Consider the following 19,721-nt stretch of genomic DNA (forward strand, 5'->3'; position numbering starts at 1 on the left):
TTGCTTTCCTACTTTATTCCCCCACAGATTATCTGCCTTAGTTAACACATGGATTTAAAATTGCTCCATAGATGAAGGGAGGAAAGCAAACCTTAGTCCTGCAGCAGTACTGACTGTTTCCAATCAGTATTCAGTGCTATAGGAAATACTATATGAATGGCTAAAGAAAAATTTACCGTATCATCCAACCAGACATACACTGAGCAGTTTTGTCATTATCTGGAATTATTTCATGAAGTCAAGGAAATCTGTTTTCTACTTCCATCAGCCCTCAAAACTTCCATCACTGGAAGCATTAGTTTAGTGCTTCATATGCCGCCTTTTTGGTGACATGTATGATGTCAGCTGTAAATTATTTGGAAGCATTCCTGAGTGTCGTGATGTCCTGAGATCCTGAACTAATCTTAAGCTGTTATAATCCACACAGATGTTCATTTGTCCATCTCAGACTCTACCAAGGAAGAAGCTGAGATGCAGAAGTAAGCTTGCTTGTCAAAAGATAAGACACCAAGTAATTACACAACTTGTGTGAAATCCCTGTGTTTTATTGTGTCTTGTTGTTTGGGGTTTTTTGGGGGGGGAAAACTTGGTGACCTGTGGAAAGTAAGGGTATTTCAGCATTCATCATAATTTTGGCCTTTACTACAACACTCACACACACAAATTGTTCTCTGCAACAGCTCAGAGAATTTGCAGTTGACAGAGGAGGGAAGCTGCTGACAAAGAGTAAAGATGTCACTTTGAATATCATGGATCTGTGGATTCATAATTGATTAGTTTTAGAAAAAGCCAGTCTTGTGCTGGGGTTGAACTACTCTGCATACAGGACATCATTTTGTGAGTTCATCAGTACACAAGAAATAAGAAAGGTCATTACAGAGAGAGATTTCTGAGTAAAGTCAACAGTCATAGCTGTTGATGTTGGCATTCCCCTTACTTCATCTGCTGTCACTCATGGTATTTGTTTTTTTCCCATAATGACTCAGACTGTCATGGGCCTCACCTCTTGCTCTGTTACACCAAGCAACCAGCCACCTATACCCTGGAGGACTGTCCCTCCTTCCCCATGGTGGGCCAATGGGGCTAGACTGAAGACTGTGCAACATCATACTTTCTCCAGGGCAGGTCTGGCAACATAACCAACGTCATGGATAGCGTCTACAGAGCTGCACAAAGATATATTGTATGTCATAAAATAGCATGTCCCTTGCAGCTCCCAGAATGGCCACCTCAACAACCCTGGCTGCATAGTGTTACATGCAGTTTCCCCAACACGGGACCATAATCCATGTGACTTAGTCAAAGATATTACAAAGCTATGAGTCAGTAAGCATATCAGGCCCATCTGAATACACTACATAGTTCCACACAGAAACAACATCACAAAATATATCAGACATGGTCCTTAGCCAAAACATTAGTAATCAAATTTCAGGATAGCACAACCTCCTTCAGTGATGCATATTTTGACACGACTGTTCATAAGAAAAACCACTGGAAAATTGTGACACAAGAGAGAAGAAAGAGGCCCAGCCCCAAACCTTGTGCTAACCACAGCATCACATCATAGTGACCCTAGGACTCAAACAACCACCATGGAAAATCATTGTAGCACCCTTTTTAATCAGTTTTGAGTGTTTGGAATTTTTTCACCGGCAAACATACCTTTTCACTTTCCCCTCAGAAAATATACATGTACTATCTGAATTTTTTTTTTATTTTCAAGGTGATTTATTGTGCTTTGACTGCTTTTGGACTTTTTGCATCACTGGAACCAAAATGCGTAGATATTCTTTAGTATTTCATGTATCTTCAGAAGACTATCCTGAATGCAACTTTCGTTACATTATTAAGTCTCAGCATAAGGGAATTGTGGAATTGCTCTGTTCTACAAAAGGAATATTCTGGGCTAAAATGCTACAGACAGCATGTTCATTAGTCATTCTGTTCCCTGAACTCTTTCTGCCCCAATTATTATTAATCCCTATTGACCATGTGCAATATAATTTAGGAAGTCCTAAACTACATGATCTAGATGTCCTTTGTAGTCTCTTGTTTTTGAAATCTGGTGTATGTTTAAATTTTTTTTGTTTGTCTTTTATTTAATTAGTTTAACTGGCTTCATTTAAAGATGGCTTAAACCTATCGAGTCCAAATTTGTTTAAAAAAAAAAAAAAAGACTGGGCTGAAATCTCCAGAAGCAAAACATTATTAAAGGCTGGGTTTCCACTCAGATCCCTAAAGGGAGGAGATGATTTGTAATACTATTTGTTTATATCTCTAACATTTTTTTAAAGTACAATTAAATTAAGAAGACATACAATACCAAAGATATTTGAAAAGCATGTTTTTTACTGTAACTTTGTTATTATGCCTAACAATTATGTTAGAAACTGATGGGTATTTGTTCTTTTTGACATTTGTACAAATGTGTCTGTCATGAGGCAACATTCCTGGCTCTGGTCTACAACACTGCAGTTTCTAAAACATGTAGAAATCTTCACATGCCCTCAAATTCCTCAGTATCATTTAATTCAAGTCTACTTGAATAAATTATTTCTTAGCTGTTGGGAGTCCTGCTTCTAAGCCCAACTGCTTTTTAAGTAATAAAAAATACCAGTAAATTGGCAGGTTGGCATGAGGACTAAGTAATTTTGCTTCTGGGCTTTTCCGCAGGTCTTTAGTTTGAACTCTTCTGTTAGACCTCATAAATTAATAGCATTATGCAAAGCAGGCATGTATTTGTTACAGACACATGATTGATACACAACCATATCCATGATGAACTGTGTCAGCTACGTCAACAGCATTCAAGACATTTTGGGGAGGGCAGAAGCAGAGCAAAATGTTGCATCCTGCTGAAACAGGGCAAAAGTTTAAAAGTAGCACGTAACTCATTTGTCCTAGCTGGAGTACAGGCACAGGGGTGCTCCAACACCACTTCCCAGTCAAACTGCAAGGGAACATAGTGAGCAAGAAGCTCAATTTTATGTTCAGGTGGACACAAATGATGTCATCATACCAGACCAATATATAGAGCTATAGTTCATCCTCTTTTTGTTATCCATCTGCCCTAACATGACTTCCTATCACATACGGGCACCTCCTTCAAAACAAAAATTCACTCCTTGTAATTTTTGTGCAAATAAAGATGCGACCCATCTCTACTGTAGAAATTCGTTGTTCGGAAGAGCCGGTTTGGACTGACAGAGGTTGGAGACCTCTCCCCTGAAGACATGAAGAAGATCCGCTACCTCTCCCTGATTGAGCTGACAGCCTTCTACGATGCGCTGGGGGTGGAACTGAAGAGGAACCGTGCAGAGAGAGTGCGGGGACGAGGTATTGTGCTGCGGCATCCCCTTTGCAGCCACTTGTGTGTCGATCAGCATTGCAAAGAAGGCGCTTACAAGGCTGTGTTTCCTTTTTTTCACATTTGTTGTTATTATTTTTAAGAGAATGGTCTTTTCGGAGTCCCTCTCACTGTGCTGCTGGAGAACGATCAAAAGAAGGTTCCTGGAATAAAAGTTCCCCTTATCTTCCAAAAAGTGAGTATAACTCAGGTTGCTTGGACAATAAGATTTGCTTCTCTATCATTTGCATTGACACTGAAATGAGTCATCAGATGAGAGAAGATGCAGGCTTTACAGACTTGCGGGTGCATACAGGCTGTCTAACTGTATATTGTGGTTTGAAAACCCCTTGACAAGGAGACAAAATTTACTCCTTTTGTGTGTTTTATCTGTGGTGGGGACCTAATTTTATTTTTGTAATGATATGAAACCACACAGGAAACTTCAGGAAAAAAATGTCTTTCTATTTCCCTTTTTTGTTAAACTAGAGAGCCAGGCAAAATTATGTATGTGCAGAAATGACGGATGTGAGTTGTCTCAGGAGCTTTAATTTCACATTAATTGAAACTGTAGGTATTACTTAGCTATTATTTCCAGAATAGAAGTGATATCTTCTCCTTGAGGTTTGTATGACAAGACAACACTTATATGAGCCATTTGGCAGTACAATGACATCTAGTGGATGTCTTGAAGACAGGTACACAGACACAAGAACATGTGCAATTACAACAAATTTCCCTGTAAATACTGACAAAAGGGAAAGTGGTGTGGAGTGTCAGGGGAAAGACTGACACAACTTGAATATTTCCATGACTTGGCATTTAGCTCCACAGCTCTCATGTCAAAATACCATGGGAAATTAGAAGAATCCAGGTTTGGGCAGGAAGAAGCTCTGGTGGTGAAAATCCAGAGCTGTATGATTGAATGCTAGGAAATTATTTTTTTTCCAATGTTCAAAATTATGTCAAATGAAAACATATTTATTTTTTTAATAAAGAATTAGAATGGAAAGCTTATTCCTCTATTCACAGAAATTTCAAAATAAAATATCCTAGGATCATTTTCTAATCTGAGTTCTCAGTTCCCAAAAACGTATGTTATCTATGGACCTTTCCATTATGCTTCTTGGGGCATACTTCAACATTTCTCAGAGGTTATTTTTCCTTCAATACACCACTGTATTTTACCCAGTGTATCTGCTCTTTTAATAATACATTTATGTGTTAATTGTTCTATAGCAGTGACAACTCTCATGTCTAGGACAGAGGGGCCTATTTCATTAGCAGTTTTCCATACGCTGCATACTCCTTATTTCAGGTTCAGGAATATGGAGAACAAATTAGGCAGGTTTATTTACATGAACTGACATCTTTTCATGAGCAAATTCCATAGAAATGTATCTTTTTCAAATTAGTTTCAAGGATACCAAGACTGAAAAAAAAGTGAATAGTATTCTTAAGTGCTTTTGAGTATTTTTCCCTTCTGAGTGTTTTGTTGTCTTTCAGTTGCTGCTCAAGCTTGAGGAAACAGGTTTGGAAACTGAAGGAATTCTGCGGGTTCCTGGATCTGCCTCCAGAGTAAAGGTAGACACTCGTGCCAGTTTTCCATCTTCTGGACCGCAGACTCTATGTAAAATAATACATCACACACAAAAATTCACACTGCACATAAATACTGATGTGTCTCTAGCTCCTTCTCCTGCCAGTGAAAGGTCATATTGGTTCCTGGGAACCAATAATGCACAGAACATGTAGTCCACTGCTTTCTTTAGTTAGTGTTCTATATAAAGCACAGTCTTGATGTTGAATGTAGCTTTTCTCCATGAAACATTGAGGGATCCTTTTAGTTTATCTCTGTCATCCAAAATTGCTATGACCTTATCTCTGTTTTAATTTATTTCAGAAATTCAAAGTTGCTAAACTCAGTGAACATCAGATAAAGATCTTATTCTATGTCTTTTTAACCTCTGTGGCATTTTATTTCTCATTTATCTTCTGTGATCTTACAATTTCATGTTCTAAGTGAGAGAAACTTGGCATATGTTCACTGCTGGCAGCCTGAAGTACTGCATTTTCACAGGCTGTTTTCGAGCTGTGAACACAGGATAGTTGGTACCCAGTCTCCTGATATTGTGGGGCAGTAATGCTTGCTATTATTTCTCCAGACTAACTTGATTCTGGAAGCTGGCACAGGCAAATTAGGAAAACAAGGTGTTTTTTGTTGGGTTGGTGTTTTTTTCTGGGCTTAGTAGTGTCCACCTCATTCCCACATTTTTGCCTTTTTTTCCCCCCCTAGGCTTTTTTTGTTCTGATTTAGGAAACACCTTATAGTGCATTTTACTCCCACTTTCTCATCCTCAAGAAAGTTAGCCCTTGCTTTCTGAGGTAGGAAGTCTCAACATTGTGGCAGCCATACAAATGTTGGGGATTGCTAAACTGGCTGGGGCTGGGAATCATAAAAAATTACTGTACACGGAAAAGCAACATTATGTGAAACACACCAAAGATAGGCAGTAGTATCCCAGCTCCTTTGACTCTGTGGATTGATAAAAGTACCCAGTGGCTTGAAAAGTGCCACATCTTGCAGAAGGAAGTTCCTAATTTGCCCTGTACTTTTCAGCTTCCTCTTTTTTTCATATGAATGCTTAAATGTTATTTCACACAATCTCAAATCTTACCAACCTCTTCAGGGAGATTACAGTGCAGGGCTGTGCTCTAATTCAATTATTTTCATATTCTTTGTGTACGGTGTACTGTGTATTGTTCACTTCTTATTCACAGCCCATATCCACGGATCTGCTATAAGGTATGGCTTTATATGTAACTCTCTTATACTGGGTGGTAAATTAAACTGCCCATATGAAAGTTTTAAATTATTTGAGTTTTGGTTTCATTTAAGTCTGTCCAACAAGCCAACGAGCAAGAGAGATTTTTTCAAAGCAGATCCAGATTTCATCCTTCAAAGCCTTCATACATTATTATGACATTAGTATTTGAGGGCATTCCAACTTTATTTCAGTCTTGTTTGGAGAAAGAAAAGGCATATGGAAGTGATTAAAGGTTACTGTTCTATAAAAAAAAGTATAAATAAATAAATACAAGTTTTCTTCCATAATCTGGTTTGTAACAGAAGTTCCAGTGAACAAAAAATGTATGATGGTCTAGTGTAGGGTCAATCATGTTTAAAAAAACCTGCAAACACATATTTTAGAAGTACTTAGATGCATACATATATATATGTATATGGGGGGTGGAGGGAATTGGGTGTATAAAATATATTCTTACCTGCTTGTAGATAGATATATATATATATATATAAAATGTTTGTGTTTCAAAGATCTTGCTTTCTCTTTCTGCGGCTTTTTCCCAGTTCTCAGCAGAAAAATGTGGAGTAGATATCTGTCCTCTTGTGCTTTTGATGAGGTGAGGATTTCTGTTCCACATTTCCCAGTCAATTACCAGGAGAGAATTTAGTCTAGGTGTTTGTATGGATTATGTGCAAAGGATGTGAATACAGAGGAAGCTGAGATAGCCCAGATTACAACCAGTTAAATGTGCTAGTAAAAATGAGACTGTAACATTATATGCCAAATCCTGAATGACTTTCTACTTCCTTTTGTGCAACCATTCTATTTCATTATGTGTGACTGTATTTGATATGTAATTTCCTTCCATTCATGTGAGACGTGGTAAACAGAATTCATTTTTAAAAGCTTTTCTGCCTGAGCAGACTAAACTTTTTGCATAATATTAAAGAACATTTGACAAAAACATGATCTGAAACCTGAATATTTGCTACAGATACAATTTTGTCATAAATGGTGTCATAAAAGGCAGCAACATCCCTCCTATGGATAAGACAGTGTTTGGCCAGTAATAATTGTGAAAGCTGTGTTATTTATGGATATCCTTATATTACAATAGCATCCTTCAATCATTTTAACTCAACAATTTTTTGAGGAGCTTGCATTTTCCAAACAGTCATCTGGGTTTGAAGCCAAATTCTGTTCCTACTAGGAACCTTGCTACGTATTTCCCATTCACACGTGTGTTGAACTCTGATTAGTGACCCTCCAGAACTAAACAGACCTCTATTATGCAGCTTACCTAGTAGAACAAGAGGATTAAATGGGCATCTAAAATGGTATAATCATTAATTCTTAGATCTCTCTTTTGTTTTTTGAGTTTTAGGGATTCGGAGGGGTTATGCCTTAAGTGGAGGTTTTTCTGACAGTAATGGTTTGATACCTTTATTTTCCTGCACTTTGACCAAATCTAACTATAATTATTCTGACATAAAATTTCCTTCTAAAGACAGGAAGACACAAAGTTAAAGCCATTTGCTAAAGGCACATGAATTCAGATGCCAACAGTCTATCTAGCAAGTTCACCAGCAGTGAGGAAGATACACCACTCCTTTGTGATTTAAGGGTCAAAAGCTCTGGAGAGTGTTTTAAACAAAAAGAACAGCTGTGTTAAAAAGATCCCAGTTAACTGAGTTTTCTGTTTCTAGTTCTAAGACATTGCACAACATTGTCTTGCTTTAAGATGGTTCAAAGGGGTCACTGGCAGAAACCTAGCTATAGCAAACCAAATTTAGCCTGGGTTGCCAAATATCCCCAGGAATTTGATTTGCTAACCTGCTCTTAACTCCATGTGGGTGTAAGACTGCCAGTGGTTTAGGGCTCCCTTAGTTCAAGTGCTGTGCAAAACCTGCATTCTCTTTGTAATGGGACTTCTGAAGTGATGGCAAACTGCTGGGTCGGCAACAATGATTAAAGGCCAAATGTTTCTTTTATCTTTCAGAATCTCCATCAAGAACTTGAGGCAAAATTTTATGAAGACACTTTTGACTGGGACCAAGTACGAAATAATGATGCAGCGGGACTGCTGAAAATGTTTATAAGAGAACTCCCAAGCCCACTCTTCACAGTAGAATATCTGCCTGCTTTCATCACGCTAGTGGAAAGTATGTGGAAATGGAGTTAGTGTGGACTGATCTAGATAAAATGGAAGAGTAGACATTACATTTTTTTCTCTTTCTGAAGTACTGAGAAAAAAAATGTGATTTTTTTTCTCTCTCTGAAGTAGAGAGAATAACATGCCCACTGCAAGAAAAACAGGCCCAGTGCACTGCCTAAACATTTGAATTTTCTGCAAGATTTTGTTTTCAAATAGAAAAAAGTATCTGCATTTAGCTAGTAGTATAAGTGTGTTGTATGAATAACACAACTGTTTAATGTAAAATTTGACACCTATGAGTAAACAATGGCTGAGCAATGACTTTCATATTTAGACTCTGATTCACACCAGTTATAAGTTTCACAAATGAAAATTTTTGCAAGGTGAACTCAAAATCAGCCCTTTAGCCAATATTGTCTTGGATCTATTTTATTTCTCTTAAGGTTTATGTTGAGGTCAGAATACTGGTACAGAGATAAGTGTGATCACAGAAAGCTTCAGGCAGTCAGGTTTGTTTTCAGTGTACATACACTCTTTCATTCTCAGTACATTTTGTTCATTTCTCTTCCAGGAAGAATGCAGTTGTACCTTGCCATACCTATGACTTCACTGTAAAGTCACTTGAGCTAGTACAGAGTGAAACTCTCAGGATGAAGAATTAATTAGGCAACTTGGTACAGAAAACTGAGGAACTTTACCTAAGATTGCAGCCAAGTTTTCAGTGTCTGCATTAGGTAGTTTACAGGGCAGAAGGAGGTGTCCCTTTCCTGTAACCTTCACATACCTGAGTGTGCTCCCTGAGAGTCCCAGACTGCATGCAGTTACAATGGCTTAGCCATTTGGAGAAGACTGAACAGGAGGTGTCTGTGCAGAATGGAACTATTTTATTCCCTACAACAAATACACAAATATCTAAGAGAAACTAACTAGTACTGAAAAATATTGGCTTGTTACTATGTAGACAGAATTTTATAGAGCCTTGTCTCCCCATGTGACAAACATCCAAGGTGAAGAGGAAAACTCCACTCATTAAATTGATTTTTTATTTTATATTTGGAAAATATAAAATCAACACCTAAACATGCTAATCTCAACCAGGCACTAGCTGTTATTTCTAGAACTGCTGACACACAAGGTTTTTGAACAAACCAATTGCAGCTGGGATTTCAAAAATATTAATTATTCATATCCTTAGAAATCTCCAAGATCAAGTTACAGCTACAAGCTTTGCATCTGTTGATCATGCTGCTGCCTGAAGCCAACAGAGATACAGCCAAGGTAAGTTCTTTGTTTGCTATCACCTGCCATCTGTGATGCTTTTGACTTTTAAATGAGACACATGTTTTTTTCAGAAGATTCACCAGGAAAGAATTCATCCATGTTTTTTATTATCTCCTTGAAAAGATGTTCCAATTCCCTGACTGTGATTTCTTTTACAAGCAATTAAGAAACAGTTGCTGGAGGTATCCAACTGGTGGGTCTCAGGCATTGTTTATTCTGGGGCACCCATTTCAAATAAGCATGTTTCTCACATAGTTCACATAGTTTGGAGAAAAAAAGTCCAGTTTCTGGGTTTTCTGTATAAAAGAAATTCTCCAGAATGAATTTAAATGAGAAGCTGCCCTCAAGGAGCTTGCCTAGTGCACTCCCAGTATTGAAGGGCTTCTGGAGCACTGGACCAGACTGGAAATAGTCCAAAGTAAAAATGTGTATCCATAGCACAGATGTCAGGATCTCATCCTCTGTTGGCTGGCCTTACAAACCCATGCCCACCCCACTGTACTACTTCCTGATACAGACACAGTGGCTACAAGCATCTTGGGTGTTTGGGAGCTCCCAAATCTGACTGCAACTATGTCCTGACCCTAGGAGACATTGGTTGCATCTTCGGGCTTGTTTCTACATAAAGGAAACCTAAGAGAACAAGTTGCCTGGGAGCCCCCAGACATTTCATCAGGTCCTCTGCTCATCAGGACCATGAAGGTCCCCCACCTCTGAAAGTCTCCCACTAGTCAGTTTATGTATAACTTTACGAATTCAGGTGCCTTCTTTACCTGTAGTTTTAAATACAGTAATGATGGACAAGAACAACCCTCTTTAAAGCATCTGGAGGTCTTATAGTAGTGCTCTGTAAAGAATTTTTTTCTGCTACCAAAGTTCCTTTTAGTATAGAGCTGCATATGGAAAACATATACTAGAGAAGTAGTCTTAATTATTACTAGACTTTTTTACAAAAATAAAAGTGATGGCAAAACTCACTATGCATCTCTACTTGCTATCTATAATGAGATTTTAGAAAGTTTTCCAACACAGTTTCTATTTTGTAATTCTTGCGTTTGTAAAAATGTTTTAATTGCAATGTCAGGGTACAAAGGCAGTGGTTTGAATGTTATGGTTTTTGTGGTTTAACAGGAGACAGCTAAACACCTTTTGTGGTTTAACCCCAGCCATCAACCAAGCATTATAGAGCTGCTCTTTCACGCCCCCACCAGTGGGATCAGGGAGAGAATCGGAAGGGTAAAATGTAGAAAACTCATGGGTTGAAATAAAGACAGTTTCATAGGAAAAGCAAAAGCCACACACACAAACAAAGCAAAACAATGAATTCACTGCTTCCGATGGGCAAGCAGGTGTTCAGCCATCTCCGTGAGAGCAAGGCCCTATCGCGCAGAACGGTTACTTGGAAAGGCAAATGCCATAATTTCAAAAGTCCCGTTCCCTCCTTCTTCTTCCTCCCCCAGCTTTATATACTAAACATGATGTCATATGGTATGGAACATCCCTTTGGTCAGTTGTAGTCATCTGTCCTGACTTTGTCTCCTCTCAACTTCTCATGCACCTGCAACCTCCTCACCAACATGACAGTACAGAAAAGCAGAAAAGACCTTGGCTCTGTGTAAGCACTGCTCAGCAATAACAAAAACATCTCTATATTATCAGCACTGTGTTCTGCACAAATCTAAAACATAACCCCAATACTGGCCACTGCGAAGAAAATTAACTCTACCCCAGCCACAACCAGCACACCACCACACAGCTGTTCCTTCACTTCTCCCCCTGCCCAGTGGGATGGATTAGAAAATTTGAAAAAAAAATAAATCATGGATTGAGATAAAAACAGTTTAATAGGGCAGAAAAGAAAGGGAAAAAAATAAAGATAAAATAATTAGAATATACAAAACAAGTGATGTACAATGCAGTTGTTCATCACTGATCACCACTGTATGTAACTGATGCCCAGCCAGCCCCTGAACAGCAGTCCCAGACCAGTATTCCCACATTTATATACTGAGCATGACGCCATATGGTATGGAATATCCCTTTGGTCAGTGGAAATCAGCTCTCCTGGCTGTGTCCCCTACCGAGTTCTTGTGCATCCCCAGGCTCCTCACTGGCCAGGCAGCCTGAGAAACTAAAGGTTACACTTGACTAAGTGTAAACACTACTTAGCAGCAACTAAAACATCAGTGTGTTATCAACATTATTCTTATCCTAAATCCAAAACACAGCGCTGTACCAGATACTAGAAAGAAAATTAACTCTATCCCAGTTGAAAGCATAACAATATTGCAAAAGGACTCATTGGTAGACCTTGACTCTAACCACAGCTGCAATTCATCCTATTCAGTCACTCAAGGAAAATTCTGAACAAACTACCTGAAAGGGAAATGAGTTTCCTTTGACTCTGCCATGCATGTGCAGAAGTAACATCAGTGAATAACAACAGAGCTCTTCTTGTTTTCATTATCCCAAAATAAAAGTTTGGGGGTTGCTGGCAGAAATTTTTCAAATCACATTTGGGACTGGTGCCCATTTGAAGAAAGACTGATCACCCTGGTGATGGTGATATAAAAACCATTGGTTAGATACATCAGAATGGACACTTGGAAATCGATGAAGAAAGTAACTATTCCCTTGCAATACCCGTACATCTTTCCTACACTATAGTATTCAGTACCTTAGTGTAGACACTGTACTTAACTTGCAAATTTGGGATTATGCTGTAAGTGATAGATAATTTATTAACGTGTATTTTGATAGCATTAACTGTTCCTCTGTGATTGACACAGGTGGTTCTACCAGAGTAATCCAAATTAAAATGCAAAAACCCCTAAACTTCTCCTTTAAGTGCAATTATAGCAGCTTTGGAGCCTGACATGTTGTGCAATTGAAAGCGTTGCATTTCAGAAGCAAATTATTTCATGAGACTCAACAAGTGTTGGGTTTTTTCCAGGCCTTCCTTCAGTTCCTGAAGAAGGTGGTTGCTAATGAAGGGAAAAACAAGATGAATTTGTGGAATGTTTCTATGATTGTTGCACCAAACCTCTTCATCTACAAAGGGAAACGTGCAAACCAACAAGAAATGCAAGCAGCTGCCACCACAGCACACATCGTGCGGCTGTTAATTCGGTACCAGGACATCCTGTGGACAGTAAGTAATGTTGGTTCCCTCTTTAGGGCTCCAGTACAGGCCAGTATTTTGCTATATGCAGGAGCTCTGCAGAAATCAGGGTAAACTGACCTTCCAAGAAACAGTTGGCTGTTCTTGGGAAACTGGCTGAAGCCTTCTACATCCAAAATGAGATAGGATGACGGATATCTGTGGATTGAGTTACCTCACTTACCTGAGTCATCTATTTTAGCACGAATTGCCCTGTCCCACACCATTGTTTATACATAAGAGAGTGATTTAATCTAGATGTCTAGGTGATACGTCTAAATTTGAGTGAGATTAAATGTCTGTTTAAAGTCTAGCCCATAGCAATGTGACACCAAAAGTGTGTACTACTTGTTGAGCTGCTGAAGGTTAGCATGAAGACTTTGACAGTCTCAGTTTGTTTCCTCAAAAAGGAGGGTATGATGAGGATTGCAAAGACTACCTCCTAATGAAGTTCCTGCAACTTCAAACATCACTAAGAGTTTCATATGGCGTGAAGATCTACAGTGTCACCAAAGGAATAACTGTAGGCTGCTAGAGAGAGCTACAATTTGCATGTATCTTCTAGGAATAAATAGAATTTCTGCTGCCTAAAATTTGGTGCATTTCTAAAGACCCAACAGCAATGCTGGGGGGAAAATGACTATATATTCTTAGATCTGGTTTCCTCCCTTTAGGTCCCATCTTTCCTGATTTCCCAAGTGAGAAAAATGAATGAGGCAGCGATGAACAACAGCAAGAGACAGTTGATGTTTGACAAAGGAGTGAGAAAACTTCTGAGGAGAAAGACCATGGAACGGGAGAGACCTGAAAGACCAGAGGTGTGATAAAAAGATAGTTTTCAAAGGCAGCTTTAATGAGCCTCTCTCCTTTATCTCATGAAAACTACTGGGGGCAGGGAGGAAATTTTGCCATATAAAATTAGCTGATTAGGGAGCTATCTTGAAAGATGTGCTTTGCAGTCCAATGTCCTGATAAGACAAAGCTTTGGGAATTGATGAGAAGAGGTGAGGAAGGCAGAATGATTTCTAGCAGCCCAAGCTGTAAGCTGTTTACAAACACATGCTGGTTTTTAACCTGTTTCATAAGAAAATGGTTATATGGGGACTGTCCTTGACAGTGATGATCTGTAGATATTCAACAAATGCATGGATCTGTAGCTGAGTAGTAGAATAGTCTGTATTTGGATTAACTGAATTTATGCATGCCCTGCTCCAGGCCACTTGATAGTCTCCTTGCAAGGCTTAGTTTTAGAGCTTTGCATTAACTTCCTAAGTGGAAAGCAAATCCAGTTTGCCTGCCATAGACACCTAAATTGGGTCTAAATGTTAAGCGCCCAATGAAGCAGTTTGTGTTGTTATTCCCTGTATAGTCAGAGGAGAGAGGTTAGTACTTTTGAGTATTTCCAGGGTTCCAGGTGCAGTTCCAACTTAGGAAAATCTGACAGAAAAATCTTTCTTTGAAGATCTTAAAGCCACCAACTTTTCTCCACTGCCTAGATACGGAGATTAGGAAGTTACTTGAGGTATGCTGCTTTGATAGACAACTAAAATAAACTTACTTACATATTAGGTTCAACATATAATTTGGGCAACAAAGAATGTTGTGTCTACATGCACAACCTATACAGTCCCTATAGCAGCTTATATATAGTATTTCCATGTAGTAACTACCATTAATAACCTGGAGAGAAAGTCTTTAGGGTCCTCCATGGATGTTTAAAAGAATGAAATTGGTGAATTGTAAAAGAAGTAATTAAAGAAATGGTCAATGACTCTATAGTTGCTGAAGAACAGTCTTGAAGAAAAAAAAAAAGACAAATAAGGAAGGAGTGATATTAAGAGATTATAAGAAATAGAGAATGAGCTGCCTAGTGCAGACAATAGAGAAAATGCAGAAGGGAAGGTACAGGAAAAAAAGTAGAAAAATAAATGTAATGTATGAATTGTGAATCCATGCTAATTCAGCTTTCTGGAGAATTTATTTGCCAGCACTGACCAATATATATTGTGGGTAGGATTCACACTGGTGCTGCAAATGGAGACAGAGATGTTTGTTTAAATTGGTGATGTAGACTACTGTGTTGCAAACTTGTATTCAGCCTGGAATGAACACAGAAAGGCTCTCTCTCTGAGGAGAGTCAATTACTGCAGTCATTGCACCTTCAAGAAGACAAGTCCATTGATCGTAGTAATTGGCTTTACATCTAATAAAAACGAGGGTAGCTGTGGCAGGTAGCTGAAATATGAAGGGTAAATTGGAGGCAAACTCTGTTTGGATAACTGAGTTGAATTTTGAGAGCACTTAACACAATCCCCAGGTCTCAGATGTTCTAAATTACACAGAGACAGAGACTGGAGAGACTATTGTGTTCTGCTCAGCATGGTATTAACTGGATTAGAACTGGAATGCAAACCTTGCTAATTGATTTATCCACCATTAATCATGGAAGAGCGCATAAGCATCATAGATGATTGTTTGAACCCTATACAAGGTCAAATTCCAAATTAACAGAAACCATATGGTACTTTGATATTTTACTGTACACACATTTCAATCAAGTTGAAGCTATAGGAAGCGGAAACAGAGAACTGGATTTTTATGCCTCAGGAGAATTTCATCTTTAAAAGGAAGAACAGATATTTCTAATAATTTTTATATGTTTTTATGTAAGCTGTTGGCTCACCGAACAATGTTAACAGAAATAACTTAAAATTCAAAGACTTTACTCTGTATGCATTTATGTGATATGTACCAAGGAGTTTGGGCCTTTGTGTTGCATCTCGCTATACTGCGTCTACAAATTTGCATTTGTATGACTGTAAATATGTCTTTTGAATAATCAAGTGAGTGCAGGACACTGATTTTTGCAAGCAACCTCAAAAGAGTTGCAGAACTGCTTCTGAATGGAGCTAGAGTAATATTTGCCTTAGACTTACTCTATTGAATATTGATTTTAGGGAGCTGTCACTTTTCCCCCATACCTGCAGTCTGACATACCCGAGGGGGTGATAAGAGTTTATGCTCCACTGCATTCAAAAGTCTCTATGGCAATTCAGCTCAACAGCCAAACAAAAGCCAAAGACATCCTGGCTCGATTCCACTGTGAAAACAGGTGGGTAAAGCAGAACATTTTGTTTTTCCTGAACGACGATGTCAGAACTATAAATGGATTGTTCTCTTTTCAAAGATTCATTGTGTTACAAGAACTCTTTTTCTAATTTAAAATTGCTAATTTATGGTTATGTTGGTCAAAGAAATTTTAACCCCTGATTTTATTCTTTTTATTTTACTTAATAATTGGTTCCTATACAGAATCAATCTGCCCTGTTACATCACTACTAAAAATGTACATTAAGCATATATTTTATAGACTTGCTGCATAGAGAACCCAAAAGAATTGTCTTACACCTGTCCATAAATCTTTAATGCTTTTATTTCTGTAAGGTAATAATTATTAAGTTATGGGAAATGGTAAATTGTATCTGGAAGTCTTTTCTGTAGTCTTCCCATGTTACCACATAATTTTGCTCTTTGAATAAATATAATATAAAATAAATAATATAGAAGGTTTAGTTAACTGTGATGCAGTAATCTACCTCTGTAGCAGATTCAGTATTCTGCAGTGGTCCATTTGGTAGAAGTTCCTGCTTTTGATAAGGCAGTTCACAGGGGAAAAAATATCACACTTCTGCTTACCATAGAAGGCGGGTGATAAGGCAGTGGTTATAACAGAAATACACACTGAAAGTTTGTTTTTCCATCCTAGCCGTGGATCATCACAGAATATGAGAGGCCAGATCCAAAGTTTACATGAAATTGGAGGAAATATAGGTAGGTCTCATTTTTGAAGATTTAATTCTGAATGTCCTTAACCTCCTAAAACACCTCAGGGCAGCACTGTTTTGACACAGCTGGGTCACTCCTACCCTCCAGTGCATTTGGAGGAAAGGAGCCTGACCCAAAAGCTGTTAAACAAATGCCATGATTTACTACAACTCCAGCATGACTAGAGGGGCACCCCACAGGAGCACCCCTTACAGTCTTGCCAAATTTATCTGACCTTTTGCTTACCTCTCTCATAACTCATCATTTTTTCATGGTTAAGAGATCCTTAGTCTTCCTCTTGCAAGCACATTCCACCTTGTTGTCAAGCCTTTTCCCAAGACCTATTTCTTCCTCAGTGTACTGAAGTGTTAACCTCCCTCTAATAAAAAACACAGAATTGAGAATTCACCTCCCTGTACCTATGGGTGTTCTATACTTACACTAATCCGTGTGCTTTATTTAGATAGCAAATTCTGTGCAGTAGGGCTTTTGTCTTCTATGTTTCATGCAGTCCCACTTCTTGTAATAACAACAGTGGCTTGCCCCACAAGTGTCTGGCCTGAAGGTCAAAATTTGATATTGCACAATCCTGGCTCTCTTCTTTCTCTATTTCTACCAAAATTCTGGATGTTCTGTTCAAGTCTGTTGTCAGCTATCTGATTAGATTATTCCTTATTTCTTCTTGATTAACCCCAGAAGAGTTTTTGTAAAGTTATTACCAAATATCACAGACTTACTTCAGCAGCAAACAAGAACCAGTCTTTATTACTGACGACACACAAAGCTAAATTGGATCAGTGACTTTTTTTGCCTGGCTTAACAGGATGACCAACTGATGCTAAAAAAGAAGAAGATCCTAAAAGCCTTATGAAACAATCCCAAATATTCCCACCACACTCTTTCAAAAAATCAGGATGTTTAATTTGCATCTTCATTTAAAATTATTTTATAGTCTAGATACTTCAGGGTACCTTAGTCAACTGATTAGGCATTAATTCATTTATATTGCTTTCACTTGAATAAAATCGTTAAGACCCCAGTGACCTTATAAAGTAACTGTACAAAAATTTTACCATAATCCTTTGTCTCACAGCAATGTAACCTCACCAGTTAAATGACTTCATCACCCCACATAAATGTAATATAGTCCAACAAATCAATTTAACTCTAGAATTTATTGCCTTATTACTCAATTAAGAGGCACCAAATGCCTCATTCTGGCAAAGGCAGCAGGGACTTCCCAATCACCACCTACTGAAACCCTGAAACAGCCTTAGGAGGATTTTTTTTATTTATTTTTTTATTTTAACCAGCCAAATGGCAACTGCCTAAAACCTTGATATAGTCCCTGTATTTCTTTGCAAGATCCCATCTGGATGGGAACACATTGTTTACAGAGCTACCTTTTCAGTATTTAAAAATAGTGTAGCAACAAAGTCAGAGAGTCGTTATTCCAGCCTAGTAAATTCAAAGAAATAAAAAGCCTCATAACATAGCACTTACAGTAAGAGTGTTGTTAATGCTTCTTAAAAACACATATTTGTTCACCATTTAACTAAATGTCCATAACTCGATGTAATGCAGGTCATCTTGCCTGGAAGTGAAAGTGCATTCATGATTCCCACAGAATAAAATCACTGGCAAATTTACCACAGGCCCTCAGTGTGTCCTGGCAAGATGTTAGCTGGACACACCAAATTAGGCTTGCTGTGTGCAAGTCAGAGAAACATTCGAAGACATTTAATGAAGCTCTGTCCCAATGTGCTCAAAACATCCTATAATTCACAGGTTTTAATTTCTGTTTCAGGTCAGCACTGCTTGGATCCAGATGCGTACATGTTAGATGTCTACCGTGCAAATCCTCAGGCAGAATGGGTGATAAAACCAAAAGCGAGCTGAAGCAGAAGGCTGCAGTGTACTGGACAAAAGCCAAATGGACAAGAGTGATGCCTGTCATTTTAAGAAGCTCTTGCAGAGACAAAACGGTAGCTACAGGACATCATTCCTTCCTACTGTACTGTCCAACTGATGGTCAGCACATACTAATTTTGGTATTCCAGATTCTGACCATCAGAAAAATATCACATCAGTTATACTTTCATATGGATTACACTTGTGCCAGTTGGCCCAGGAATTGAGGAGGACAGACCAAGGTACGGTGTGCAGAAAACAACCTGTCACATACAAGTTGTTCATTTCCTGACCTGGTGTTAGAACACAGATTTTTGATAATAATCCAGTGGCATCAGAGGATGAATGAAACACTACCTACCACAGTGTAGCACAGAAGCACCACAGAGACGTTCAAGAAGAGAAGGTACCTGTCAGATGTGGAAGACAGGAGCTCAACATGCAGCAGTGCCAAGATACAGCCATGTGACAAAACCAAACCTTTCTGCTGAAAGTAAACCTGTACAGTGTGCATTACTGCAATAATTGTCTCTCAGTCACTCTTCATGAGTACCTGATACTGCGGGTGGGAGGCAGGGGAAAGAACTACTGTATAGACAGCTATACTGCCTAATGTGTACCACTGTATTACATATCACTACCAGTCTTCCAAAATTGTCTGTCTGGATCATGTAGCTGTGTGCAATTGTAATGCCACAAACCATTCTCTCCTTCCTTCCTCTGTCACACACACAAATTTCAGGAGATAAATGCTAGGTAAGAAGGGGCATATGACCCTGGCTCTGCCTTTTACTTGATACTCTCAGAATTAAGTCTGTGTAATGCCATACTATAAGATATGTGTTAATGGTGCCGCTTACAGTCACCACTTGTTTTTGTCAAATATTATAGTTTCTTATTTGTAACCTAATTATTTTTATTTTGTTTATTTTAGCTTTAATATGTATGCAATTTTTATACTATTCAGCTGCATTGACAAGAGAGATCTTTGTTCAGGTCTTGTATAATACAACATGGAGAAGAAAAAGAGCTTCCAATGAGCAGTGGGATTTAATAATTTACACATTAGGTCTTCAAAACAATAGCCAAACTAGGCCCAGTCATGCTAGGGGTTTTACAAATACACAGAAAATTGCAGCTCCTTTTACAAATGACATGCAGTCTAAGAAAACACAGGCTGACAAGAGAACAACATGCTGCAACTGCCTTGTAGCTAGTCACAAGGGCAAGCAC

The 19,721-nt window shown here is 38.4% G+C and overlaps 1 protein-coding gene across 2 annotated transcripts in view; it reads left to right on the top strand.

Annotated features, from left to right (window-relative positions):
• ARHGAP28 (Rho GTPase activating protein 28) overlaps positions 1 to 19,692 on the top strand; it is a 73,910-nt gene extending 54,218 nt beyond the window's left edge. For both annotated transcript variants that reach the window (XM_027650957.1, XM_027650958.1), the window contains exons 6-15: positions 3,174 to 3,339; positions 3,454 to 3,545; positions 4,856 to 4,933; positions 8,156 to 8,318; positions 9,507 to 9,589; positions 12,546 to 12,743; positions 13,427 to 13,570; positions 15,710 to 15,864; positions 16,519 to 16,583; positions 18,385 to 19,692. In XM_027650957.1, the coding sequence (XP_027506758.1) occupies positions 3,174 to 3,339; positions 3,454 to 3,545; positions 4,856 to 4,933; positions 8,156 to 8,318; positions 9,507 to 9,589; positions 12,546 to 12,743; positions 13,427 to 13,570; positions 15,710 to 15,864; positions 16,519 to 16,583; positions 18,385 to 18,476 (1,236 nt within the window). In that variant the 3' untranslated portion in view covers positions 18,477 to 19,692. The remainder of the gene's footprint in view (positions 1 to 3,173; positions 3,340 to 3,453; positions 3,546 to 4,855; positions 4,934 to 8,155; positions 8,319 to 9,506; positions 9,590 to 12,545; positions 12,744 to 13,426; positions 13,571 to 15,709; positions 15,865 to 16,518; positions 16,584 to 18,384) is intronic.
• The last annotated feature ends 29 nt before the right edge of the window (positions 19,693 to 19,721 follow it).

The sequence above is a fragment of the Corapipo altera genome, unplaced genomic scaffold (assembly GCF_003945725.1).
Source record: "Corapipo altera isolate COAL_440 unplaced genomic scaffold, ASM394572v1 24, whole genome shotgun sequence".
Classification (NCBI taxonomy): Eukaryota; Metazoa; Chordata; class Aves; order Passeriformes; family Pipridae; genus Corapipo; species Corapipo altera.